Source organism: Elephantulus edwardii, unplaced genomic scaffold, assembly GCF_000299155.1.
Source record: "Elephantulus edwardii isolate Elephantulus edwardi_28Jun2011 unplaced genomic scaffold, EleEdw1.0 scaffold00050, whole genome shotgun sequence".
Taxonomy (NCBI): domain Eukaryota; kingdom Metazoa; phylum Chordata; class Mammalia; order Macroscelidea; family Macroscelididae; genus Elephantulus; species Elephantulus edwardii.
The window spans coordinates 3,338,834-3,352,050 of NW_006399800.1; the positions used below are offsets into that span (position 1 = coordinate 3,338,834).

General features: G+C 41.5%; 2 protein-coding genes across 3 annotated transcripts in view; one reads left to right on the forward strand and one right to left on the reverse strand.

Annotated features, from left to right (window-relative positions):
* Window positions 1–12,679, reverse strand: part of PTPLAD1 (protein tyrosine phosphatase-like A domain containing 1) — a 45,698-nt gene extending 33,019 nt beyond the window's left edge. The window contains exon 1 of one of the 2 annotated variants that reach the window (XM_006886651.1): window positions 12,442–12,657. In XM_006886651.1, coding sequence (XP_006886713.1) covers window positions 12,442–12,528 — 87 coding nt within the window. In that variant the 5' untranslated portion in view covers window positions 12,529–12,657. Of the gene's footprint in view, window positions 1–12,441 lie in introns of both variants that reach the window. The other variant, XM_006886650.1, reaches the window with a different exon arrangement.
* Window positions 468–824, forward strand: LOC102856978 (protein yippee-like 5-like). The gene has a single exon (XM_006886649.1). The coding sequence runs from the start codon at window positions 468–470 to the stop codon at window positions 822–824; it is 357 nt and encodes a 118-aa protein (XP_006886711.1).
* Window positions 12,680–13,217: the final 538 nt, after the last annotated feature.

Genomic DNA, 13,217 nt, shown 5'->3' on the forward strand with positions numbered 1-13,217 from the left:
ATAATGGGGAAATATAAACATCTCTACACTCTTTGTCCTTCTAAGACTTGATGTCCCTGAACTCTGGAGGCAGAGAATCTAAGTGGAAAAGCTGAGTCATTTTTTGTGAGAAGACATCCAATAATATGCTCAATATCCAAAGAGTAGTAATGGCAACATATGTTCAATACCAGAAGAGTAGTAAAAAGTAAATGTTACAGGAATTAAAAGAGAGAACAAAATGGCTAAGGAAAGCTTCACAAAAAGCACTACACAATTTAATGCAATCCCAAAACAGATAGCAATATCAGACCTCAAGTAGATGGAAAAGGCAACTACTCCAACTCTTATTTGAAAAGAAAAGGGACCTGCTGACTAAACAAGGAGAGTCGGTAGAGAAGGGGCTTCGTCTCCGCAGAGGGGAACCGAGTACCCAGGAGCTACGACTCTCACAGCCCCTCCAGGTTCTTAGCACTTCAGCTATAAAAATGGGCAGAATTTTCCTTGACCATATTGGTGGTACTCGACTGTTTTCATGTGCAAATAGTGATACGATCCTGACCAACCGCTCAGAACTCATCTCTATCCGTTTCACTGGCCGAGCATTTCTTTTTAACAAGGTAGTCAACCTGCAGTACAGTGAAGTTCAAGATTGGGTCATGCTCATTGGCCGCCACATGGTTCGAGATGTGAGCTGCAAAAACTGCAATAGCAAACTGAGATGGTTCTATGAGTTTGCCACTGAAGACAGCCAGCGTTATAAGGAAGGTTGTGTGATCCTGGAACGTGCCCTAGTCCGAGAGAGTGAAGGTTTTGAGGAGCACATACCCTCTGATAACTCTTGAAGAGAATGAGATAAATACCATCTTTTCCAAGGTCTCCTTCACTGAAAACAAAAATCTACTTACATACACTGTCACCTTAGCATCAGAGTTGGATTCATGAACTGCGGAACAAGAGGTTGTGAGAATCTAAGATGGAACTTTTTTTTCTTCTTCCTTTTTCCCTCCCTCCCCGCCTTTTTTTAAATTTTCCATCCAGCAGCAGTGTGTAGAGAGAATATTATGCAGATGCTGTTACTTTTTTTTTCCCTGTGTTTACATCTTGAGGCAGAATAGTCTTATCTGCAGCTACATAGTGGGCTAAGTGAGGGGGAAAATATCTGGGCTTAATGGAGTGAAAAAACAGTGTTTGTAAATTTTGAAAGGAAAATATGTCAAGAGCATGGTTTTTAAAATTATTTGGGCTTCGTTTTAAAACTTTTTTAAAAAAAAAACACCCCTGTTAGGGGAGCTCTGGTGGCCTAGTGGCAAGAAGCTGCACTGCAATCCCAGAGATACGTGGTTAAATCCACCAGATGCTCTGCCGGAAAAAGGAGAGGCAATCTCCTCCTGTACCTGTCAGATCTGATTTGACGGTACAGACACACACAAAATAATAAAATTAAATAAAAAAAAAAAAACAAAAAAACACCCCTGTTATTTCACCTGATTTGCTAGCTTCCGAGAAGAGATTCGAATTTGTGTGCAGCGCTAAAGGTCCAGTGCTAGGAGGGCTTGCGCTGGCCCTCGTGCCATATTCTTCTTGGAGATGAACCACAGCACCAGAGCCCATTCTTGTCAGTCTTGACCCAAAGATGTTACCTTTCCTAATGATTTGTCACCACATCCTTGATGCTCGTTGGAAAGGTTTTCTGGAGCGGGACAAAACTGCTTGGTTGTCTTTCTTTCCCATGTAACTTAAGCATAGTAATATAAATAAAGTGATAGTTGGATGTTAAAAAAAAAAAAGGAAAGGGACCTCACATAAGCAAAGCTCTACTGAGAAAGAAAAACAAAGTAGGAGGCAACACATTCCCTGAATCAAAATCTACTACAAAGCCATAGTAATCAAAACACTATGGTACAGTGACAGACACACAGATCAACAGAGCAGAATCAAGAAGGCAGACATCAACTCTCACCCACTTTTCACAAACCAGCCATCTTAGACAAGGACATGAAATCCATTAAGTGAGGAAACAACAGCCTCTTTAGCAAATAGTGCTGACCAAACTGGATATATACCTCAGAAAACTGCAACAAGATCCACATCTCATACTATACACAAGAAAACATCTCAAGGTGGATCAGGGACCTAGGAGCAAAATAAAAAACTATAAAGATCATCAGAGGAAAAATACGAACAAATTTAGAAGCCTTAATCTACAGAATGGAGAACCTTTCAAATATAGCTAAAAATGTGCAACCAGGAGAGGATAAAATAGATAGGACCTTCTAGAAACTCCAAATATGTATACATTAAAAAAAAATTCTCTAAGAATAAAATAGATAAATGGGACCTTCTAAGAATCAAATCTCTATAAAACTTCTCCAACAGAGAACAAAGTAAACTCACAGACTGAGGAAAAAAATGTTTGGCAATAACCTGTCTAATAAGGGACTCTTATCTAGAATGTATAGAATACTCCAGCACCTCAACGAGAAAAAAGTAAAAGACTCAACTGCAAAATGGGTACAGAATATGAATACTTCTCCAAAGAAGAAATTCAGATGGCAAACAAACTCATGAAGAAATGTTCACAATCCCTAGATATTAGAGATATGGAAATCAAAGCAACTATGAGATATCTCATTGCAGCAACAATATCAAAGTTCAACAGGGCAGAAAACAACAAATGCTGGCAAGATGTGGAGAGACTGAAACTCTTATTCACTGCCAATGAGAATGTAAAATGGTGGAATCACTTTGGAAGGTGGTCTGGCGCTTTCTCAAAAAGCTGGAAACAGACCTTTTGACCCAGCAATTCCACTACTGAGTCATGACTCAAACAGATGTATGCAAAACCACATTTATTGCTACATTATACACAACAGCAATGAGATAGAAGCAATTCAAATGGTCATAAACAACCAAACAGCTAGAAAAACTATGTTACATTCACACAATGAAATATTTAACAGTATTAATAAACAATGAACTGGGTATTTTCCCTTTTTTTAAAACAATAAACTCCTAAAACATTTATACAACATGTAAAAACCTGAAAGACATTACGCTGAATGAAATATCTCAGTCACAAAAGGTCAAATATTGCATACTGCATAACACTGCATAACATAATAGGACTGACAGGGAACTCTGACAGCACAGTGGCAAGAAGCTGCACTGCAATCCCAAAGGCAAACAGTTCAAATCCACCAGATGCTCCACTGGAGAAGAAGGGGCAATCTCCTCCTGTACCAGCTGGATCCAGTTTGACAGTAAACACACACACACACACACACACACATACACACTTAAAAACACAAAAATAAATATAGAACTGACAATGGAGGTTGTGGAGAAAAGAGGAAAAGAGTGGATGAATAATGAACACTACCCTGGAACAGATGAGGGGAAGAACTATCTGAAAAGAGCATATGATTGTTGTTGTTTTATGCTGCTGAATCGCCTGCAACTCATAGCAACCCTATGTACAACAGCCCTAAACCCTGCTCTATCTCTTGCTACTTCAGTGACCAAATCAATCCATCTCATTGAGGGTCTTCCTCTCCTGCACTGTCCATCCATCCTCCCAAGCATAACGTCCCTCTCCAAGGACTAATCCCACCTTGCAACAAAGATTCAGAATCTTTGCATCCAAGGAGCAGCTTGGCTTCACCCTCTCTAGAATGAACTTGTCTGTTCTCCTAGCAGTCCATGGTATATTCAATACTTTTCTCCAGTATCAAAGCTCAAAGGCATCAATTCTCCTTCTATCATTCATAGTCACTGTCCAGCTCTCTGATACATAGCAAGTAATTGCAAAGACCATGGCCTGTATCAGGTGCACCTTAGTCTCGAGACTGACATTATTGCTCTTCAGTACTTTGGAGAGGTCTCTGACAGCAGACTTTCCCAATGCAATTTGTATTTTAATTTCCTGGCTGCTGGCACCAAGAGTATTGATTGTAGAGCCAAGCAAATGGAAGTTGTCAACAATCTCAATCTCTTCAACATCTATCATGATGCTGCCAATCGCCCCAGTGGTAAGAATCTTTGTTTTCTTGATGTTGAACTTTAATCCATATTGAAAGCTACAATCCTTGACCTTGAGCAACAAGAGCTTCAGGTCCTCCTCAGTTTCAGCAAGCAGGGTTGTGTCATCTGCATAACACAGATTGTTGATGAGTCTACCTCCAATCCTGATGCCACAGTTCTCCTCATAGAGCCGAGGCTCCCGGATAATCTGTTCTGCATATCGATTGAAAAGATATGGAGATAGGACACATCCTTGATGCACACCCTTCCCAATTTTGAACCGTGTAGTATTTCCTTGCTCTGCTCTGACAACAGCCTCCTGGTCCAAGTATAGGTTTCACATAATCACAATCAAGTGTTCTGGAATTCACATGCTTCTCGGAGTCGGACAGGTTTGTTGTGATCCACAGTCAAATGTCTTTGCATAATCAATGAAACACAGACAGATGTTTCTCTGGTACTCTCTGCTTTCAGCCAAGATCCATCTGACATTAGCCGTAATATCCCTAATGTCACGGCCTCTTCTAAATCCAGCCTGCACTTCAGGAAGTTCTCTGTTGATGTGCTGCTCAAGTCATTTTTGGATGATCTTCAGCAGAATCTTGCTTGCATGTGATAGCAATGATACTGTTTGATAATTTCCATACTCTGTCGGATCATCTTTCTTTGGAATGGGAACAAATACAGATCTCTTCCAGTCAGTTGGCCAGGTGGTTGTCCTCCAGATTTCTTGGCACAACTTGTTGAGCACACCCAGGGCAGCGTCTGTTTGATGAAATATGTCACACGGTATGACATTAATTCCTGGGGCCTTGATTTTTGCCAATTCTTTCAGAGCAGCTTGAACTTCTTCTTTCATCACCACAGGCTCTCGCTCATACATTGTTTCATGAAATTCTTCTATGTCTGCCAATTCCTTTTGGTACAATGACTCTGTATACTCTTTTCATCTTCTTTTAATGCTTCCTGCATCATTTAATATTCTGCCCAAAGCATCCTTAAGTATTGCAACTCGAGATTTGAATTTGTTCTTCAGTCCCTTCAGCTTAAGAAATGCTGAGTGATTATGGCACTTTTGATTTTCTGACTCCAGTTCCTTGCACAATTTACTTGTCTTTCTGCGCTACCCTCTGAATCTTCTGTTCAACTCTTTAATATCTTGATTTCTTCTCTTTGCTTTGGCTTCTCGGCACTCCAAAGCAATATTTAGAGTTTCTTCTGACATCCATCTTGATCTTTTCTTCTTTCTCTGTCTTTGTAATAACCTTTTGCATTCTTCCTGGATGATATTCTAGATATCCTCCCATAGCTCATCCAGTCTTCACTCATTAATGTCCAAGACCTCAAAGCTTTATCTATGACAACATGTGCATTGTAAAGTGGACTGGGGATGGGGGAAGGGAGAAGGAGAGAGGAAAATGTACAATAATGAATGAATGAAACCCAAGCCTTTCTGTAAACTTTCATTAAAATCACAATAATTTTTTTTTTAAAACCCCAACCTCCTGTAAAAAGTTCACACACTGGCAAAAATATTTGGCAAAGATATATATGATAAGGGACTCATAGCTACAATGTATAGAAAACCCTAGCACCTTAACAAGAAAAAGTCAAACAACTCAATTACAAAATAAGTAGAATATACAAAAAGACACAACACCAAAAACACTCAACAAGCACATGAAAAAAATGCTCAAGATCACTAGCCATTGCTGTTGTTATTAGGTAGCATCAAGTTGACTATGCTTCATAGTGAACTCTACAAATAATGGATCTGGATCCTGTCCTATCCTGTACCATCGCATGGTCTCTAACATGATGGCTTTTTCCAAGGACTGGCCCCTCCTAACAACATTCCCAAAGTATATGAGATGAAGTGTCGCCATCCGTGCCTCCAAGCAGCCCCTGGCTACACCTTTTCCAAGACGTATTTGTTCTTTTGGCAGTCCATAGGATATTCAGCACTCTTCTCCGACATCACAATTCAAAGCAGCAATTCTTCTTCCATCATCTTTATTTACTGTCCATGTTTCAGATGCATAGCAAGGATTAAGAAGATCATGATTAAGAATCCAGGAACAGAACAAGCCCAAAGAGTTCTCTGAGCATCTCTGTGAGCCAGACTTCTGAAATACACTTGCGGGGAGCTCTGGTAGCCTAGTGGCAAAGAGCTGCAACTACAATCCCAGAGGCACACGGTTCGAATCCACCAGATGCTCTGCCGGGGAAGGAGGGACAATCTCCTCCTGTACCAGTCAGATCAGATTTGACGGTACACGCACACAAAAATTTAAAAAAAAAGAATAAACTTGCAAAATGAGACAGTTCCTACCCAGGAATGACCTGGGCACATCATAGTCAGCTTCACATAAAACAGTGGTACTAAAAGGATAAATTTCAGTTTTGGGTTTGTTTTTTTTTTAATTAAAAAAAAAATGCCAGAAACAAATTTAAAATTGTGGAAAAGGAGACCATGGAGCAATTTCTTTAAAAAAAAAAATAACATCTATGAGTGACATAGGTGTATATTTTCCTATTTTGTTGACTTGAGAGACAGCTGGGTTCCTATCACAGTTTTATCACTTGCTATGTCAATATTTACCTTCAAATCCACAGTACTGTATTCACTTTTAAAACAACAAAACCATCTACTTCACAACATGGTTGTGAGCATACAACAACAGTCAGTCTCTAGCAACTAGAAAGCACTCAGATTCTGGCTGCTTTTCTTGCACTAACTAGAATGTCCTTCAAGATCCCATGCTTGCCGAACTAACTTTCAAAGTCCAGCTCAAATGTTAACCCCTCCTCCACTTCCTCGCCACCAACATAATGGCCTCCTGACTACTTTGCCTTCACTTTTAATACAGCATTTATCACACTGCACTATGGTTATTACTTAATGGTGTATCTGCTTCAAGATTTGAGTTCTCTGATGGCAGGGACTCATACTATATTGTCTTACTAATCTCTGAAGCCCCAATGCCTCCATTAACTGTTTATTGAACTGAAATTAAATCAATCCACCCCATTTTTCTTCATCTCTGAGAGAATCACAAAGCGCTAATCCATTTTCCTTTCTCATTCATATTGTTACTATTTACCTTTGTGTGCATATTAGTGGTTATGTAGAAAAAGGGGGAGCTTAAGCAGGCCTGTGCCTATCCTATCGCTCACTTATAACAAAAGCCGTTGGCTGGCATCAAGGAACCTGGATTTCCTCCATTCCCTAACTGATAAGGATGGTTCACTGGTCCCACAAACAATGTGATTCAGAGTGGATAGAAGCTTTCTTTCTGAGAATATAAAATGTTAGCACATGCCAAAACCATGGGATATCTCTTCCCTGAGCAGAAACAGTAAAAAGTGTTACTGTATTTTCCAATGCTAGGGAAAGCAGCATTCTCAAATATATTCCCTCACTGAAGAGAGAAAACATATAGAAAGAAGCCTGTGCATGGCTTTCTGCAGATTCTACACATACCTGTTTCCTTTGCTAATTCAGCTGTCAATCCTTTCATTGTAGCAAAACTTAGCTGTGAATCCTTCCAGCAAATCATTGACCACGTGGGTGCTTCTTGGGGACCTCCAAAACAGTATGGGGCTCTTATTACCTCAACTTTTTATTTTGGAAAAAGTTTAAAGTTACAGAAAAGTTAATCTATACCTCCTGACCTCTGAAACTGACCTTCCGCCCACAGCTAGGCCTCAATGTTATTACAAGCCTCTCTGGCACACATAACCAGGTCATTTTGTTCTCTTGATGAAAATAAACAATCTCAGACAAGGTTACTCTGAAACCATGATAAAATGAAACAAAACAAAAACACAAACCTAATGGCATGGAGGCAGTTCCATCTCACAGTGACCCTCTAATATCATTTTATTGTTTTCTTAACGTTGTTGTGTGCCGTAGAATCAGAAATGATGCAGAGCTGATTCTCCAGGAGGTTTTCAGAAACAATAAATCGCACTGGTGTTGACTGCCAAGCTTTCTCCTGTGGAGCAGCTGTTGGATTTGAACCTTATACCTTTGTGTTGGCATCACAGTTCCTTACCACTAAGCTACCAGAGTTCCTTGATGCTGTAAATCTTTACAGGAAGAGACTATCTTTTTTTCCCAAGGATTGGCTGGTGGATTTAAACTGCTGACCTTTTAGTTAGCAACACACCACCACCACAAAGTCCTTAAACAGAAGACCATGCAGTTCTAAGTGCAGCCACCTACAAAACAGCCAATAGAAAAAAAAAAAAAAAAAAAAAAAAAACCAGCCAATAGAATTGTCTCCACTCCCTGACAGCACCCAATCTATAACGAACCTCTGCTGTTTGACATCCCCACCCCCAATCACCCACAGGGTAAATATACCATCATTTTAATTCTCCAGATGAAAGACCAAGTTAGGCTGTTTTCCCTTTTTCCCCCCTCTGCAATGAACACCTTGTTCCCTTATGCACATGTGTTAAGAAGGTTTTCTATGCCTCAAAACTTCTAAATCATAAGGATATACTTGGCTTCAGCTTGACTTGGTTCTTGTTAGTTGCCTTCCAGTCAATTCTGATGTAGTGGCATCCACTTCCTATATAACACGCCTCTGGAAACTCTATGAACTTTGATAAATGATAAATTTCAATAGTTGTAGAGGGGCTTCAAGACTTTTGTTCACAGGGTCGCTATGAGTCATGCTCCACTCGAAGGTAATCAACAACAACAACATGACCCCATGTGTGCAGAGTAGAACCACACTATAGGGTTTTTAAGCTTTGACCTTTCCGAAGCAGATCACTGGGCCTGTTTTCCAAGATACCCTGGGGTAGGTTCATAAAAAGAGCAAAGGCCATATGGGGACAGCTGTACCCAATCTTTACCAACTTCACAAAAGGAAATTGTCCCCATCAACAGCATCAATAATACAAAACCAATTGCCAGGAGATTAGACATGTCCCACACACTCCCACACTTCTTTCTACTCCTCTCAATACCAATATTAGTGCTTTGCTGGGTTCAAAATCCAATGTAATAGCTCACAGACCACAAAGAGCCATGTTGGGAAAGTCAAAAGGTTATAATCCAGATTGCTAGCAGAATACAATCCCAAAATGTGCACACAGGCACCTCAGCCTTGAGCCTTCATGTCAGTGATTCCCAAATTCTCAGTCCTGCCAATGTTGGCTTCCCCTCCAACTGTCCAATAAAGTTCTCTGTCCTGCCAATATTGGTTCATTATACCCCCACCGTCACCCTCCACCTCCGGGTCTCATCTCACATCAGGTCTCCATTTCAGCCATGGCTCCTCTTTTCCTGGTGGTGAAGTTTCTTCACTAGTGGCAGCAGGAGGTCTCTTCACTGGCAGGGAGAGACAGGGCTTGCTCAAGTCAACAGAGGCTAGTCAATCCCCTTGTAGAAGGTTGAGAATGGCCAATCCCCTCGTGGAAAGGTAGACAGCCAAACACACTGTGAATAGGCTAATTCCCCTCATTAGCATATTCCCGCCCATCCATGTGATTAGGTCTGATTTGGATGGCTAGTAAAGCCATATTGAAAAATAAACTCCACAGGTTCAAACCAACAACTTTTCCTCTGCTAATTGAGCACTTAACCCTTGTGCCACCTATATAAGGTCAAATTGTTCTCCAAGTTACCTGTACCAATTTACACTCCTACCAACTGCATAGGGAGCTCTGGTACCTTTGTAGTAAGAAGCTGTGCTGCAATTACAAAAGCAAATGGTTCAAATCCTCCAGCTGCTCCAAGAGAAAGATGGTCAATCCTCCTCCCCTGTGATTTATTGCCTCTAAAAATCCACGGGAGGGTCTGCTATGGGTTGGTTCTGACTCAACAGCACACAACAACAACCAACTGCATATAAAATTTGTCAGTAGTTGGTAATGTCTGATTTCTTCATTTTTCCCAGTTCACAAGGCAGAAAGACTACCCCATCATTTTCATTTAAGTTTCAAATCTTTTTAGGTTTATTGTCCATTCCTGCTTTCTTTTACAGTGAACTGTTTCTACTCTCTACCCTTTTTTCTGTTGGGCAATATGTCCTTTTCCTATGGATTTATAGGTGATATATTACTGATTTGTAGGCATCCTTTATATATGCAACATACTAACCAATTTTCAGCTAAATGTGCTGCCAGTATCTTCTCTAACCTTAACTGTAAATTTCTCACTCTTTTTTCCTAGGGCTTGTGTTTTTTCATCTTGTTTAAAACAGTCTTCTCTATCTCATTATCATTAATACAGTCTCTTCTATTTTCTTTTAGGGGTGTAGTTCTGCTTTTAGCTATTTGTTAACCTAGCTAGAATAAACTTGTTCTCTATGGCAATAAGGTGGGAGCTTATTTTCTATTTTTTACATTTGTATTATCAACTGTCTCAACACAATTTCCTAAGTGTTTCATCCTTTCCTCTGGTAAGGTCACCTCTATAGTTAGTTTTCACACACTGATAAGTCTATTAATATATTTTATTCTTTTCCATTACTCCACATCTATCCTTATTAACCTTTAAACACTAGAATTTATAAAATACATTCAAATCTATTATTCAATTCAAACCTCAAAACAGCCCTGTGAAATTGGGTGTTATTAGTCACATCTCTTTAGATGAACAGAGGGTCACAAATGTTAAGTGAATCATCTATGGTTACCAGTTACTAAGTGGAAGACTAAGAATTCAATTTCATCTCTTTGGTTACCACTCGTTCCCAGATCTTGTTAGGAAAAGTCAAGAACAGTATCTTTCAAATGTCTCCCACACATATTTTGTCCACAGACAATTCAAACCAACAAGCATGTGTTAAGAACTCTAATTCTTGAGACAAACCTGTCTGTTATGCTTATCTTGACAGCAAATTCTATTCTGAAAGTGAATCTACCCCAAGCTCCCTACACCTAAAATAATCTCTTTGCTAGGCCCACCTCAAGCATAGATAATGCCACTGTTGAAGTTCTTCTTATCTACCACTCCTTCTCACACATAAGCAGTGGTTTCTCATCAACTATTGTCCAAAGACCAGAGGTGTGTAGATTGTATCTCAAGAAAGGAGAAGTAGTCAAGAAGAAAAATGCAACAAGGAATGAATGGAAATTCAAAATCTCTGTAAATGTTCATTAAAATTATTAAAATAAAAAAATAATTTAAAAAAAAAAGGGAGAAGTACCGAGCTGATAGCCCTAAAATTAACTCAGGACTAGAAAACTCACACCTATAGCTTTTGTCATTTTTAACTTTGGGGCACACAATAGAAAGCAGGAGAGTCAGACAGCTGCCAAGGCCAGATAAGAGTAGTACTTCCATACTTTTTTTTTTATCAAAGAAATTAATTGCTCCAGATTGAGCACACTATGCATAAATTAGTCAACTGAGAAAGGGGGAAAGGGCAGCGCTAGATGATATTAACAAGTTGGAAAGAAACTTAGACCCGAGCTTTTACTCTAATACTGTTGTCAGATGCTAGCAGTATTGTTGTATTATTATTCCAATGAGAAAGCGGGTTATTTTGCAGAAGGAAAGATTAAATTCAACAAATTCAAGTCAATACTTTTCAGGACAATCAGCCAGATGGGGTGACAGATCGAAACAAATGTATGACTCATGGGCAGGAAGAATTAAGAGGAGTAAATAAGGTTACAAGGTGCTACAGAAGTCAAGAAGCTGGAGTAAGGATGACAGTAGAGGGGTTGAAAACTCCAGTTCTTCAATGACGGGCATTCTGGATGGTTCAGAGAAAGGAGTGGGAGGATGGGCACACAAATCAGGGGACTCTATTTCTGAGAAGTTCTCAACTCCTTCACAAAGAGGAGCCAAAGTGAATTCAAAAGAATTCTCTATGCCACTATGCATATCTGGGATTTATTGCCTTCAAAGTAGGGATTCACTTCCTCAAGGTCTCCTGAATTTTAAAATGAATGGAATTTATTTCAACCACTAAACAGGGGAAGGTGGGTGTGGGGGGGGGGGCAGTTGGCCTTCTGAATGTCCAAGGAGGCCTGGCTGGACCTTTCAAGTTAGTGCTAGAGGGCAAGCCACAGCCCCACAAGCCACTGTCACTGTACAGCCCAGATCATCATCCCAGAACTTGAAGGGCAGCGGCCAACTAGAACCCCGACGGGCCAGGCCTCCAGGGCAAGACACCACCAGGCCGAAAATGGCAAACAAAGAGGTCCCAGGCATCCATACGGGTGCACTCGGGGTTCCCTGGGACCTGAAGATGCCTGCAGCCCTCAGGAGGTTGTAGCCCCAGCCAGGGACCTGCCTGTGTCCCTCCAGGAGGGTCAGCCGGGAATCTGGTTGCCCGAGTGCACAGTGCTCCAGATCCCTCTGGCACACTGCAGACAGTTTCGGGAGCAATCGGACAAAGGAGACGGGAATCTGGCGGGCGCCCGGCACCGCGGTTCACCGCGCGTCCAGCCACCAGGGTTGGCCATTACCTGCACGTCACTCAGCTCCACGCGTAGATACAGCTCGCGGTGTCGTTGAGCCCAGTAGACGTGTGGTGTCAGCACCTGGTTCTCCATGGCCACACAGCCCGGGGCGCCAGGAGACTGGGCTCGCTGTGCGGCCTCGGGGTGTGGCAGGGGTCGGTCTAGCGCAGGCCGCAGACCCCAGCGCTTCTGAGCGCCTGCAGCTGGGCAGCCTCGGACGCTCCACGCCTGCGAGCCGCGCCTGCGCAGTCGCTGTCACTGTGGGCGGGGCAGGAGTCTCCAACGCAGCGCAAACGGAGGCGGGAAGAGTCCGCCAGACGCCATGACGCTCCCGCGCCCCGAGGCCACCTCGGGAATGGGTGCGGGGCAGTGAGTACTTCCCGCCCATCTACAGTGCAATCGTTAAAGAATAAAATCTAAAAGTCCAGGGTCTTCTCTTGGACCTCCAGCACGTGAAACAGTGTGGAACTGATGTATCCGGATAGTCTTTCTAGTCTATTACTCATTAATCCAACATTTATTGACCTTTATGCTTTGATGCTGAACTTCGCGCCCTCTGATTATTTAAAAAAACAAACAAAAAAAAAACCCCAACTCACTCCTCGTGGACGAGTCGGAACCCTGAACCGACTTCTAACTGACCCTCTGGGCGGGTTTTCAGAGACTTACATTGCACAGGAGGAGATTGTCTATAGCCGCCGAGTGTATACACTACCAGAGCGCCCTCAGTCTATCAAAAACTCAAAAATCTCATTGCACTCAAATGGGAACTCGTGCCGACT

What these genes read in the sequence shown, in the direction of transcription:
- LOC102856978 (XM_006886649.1), top strand. Translation starts at nt 468, where the DNA reads ATGGGCAGAATTTTCCTTGACCATATTGGTGGTACTCGACTGTTTTCA.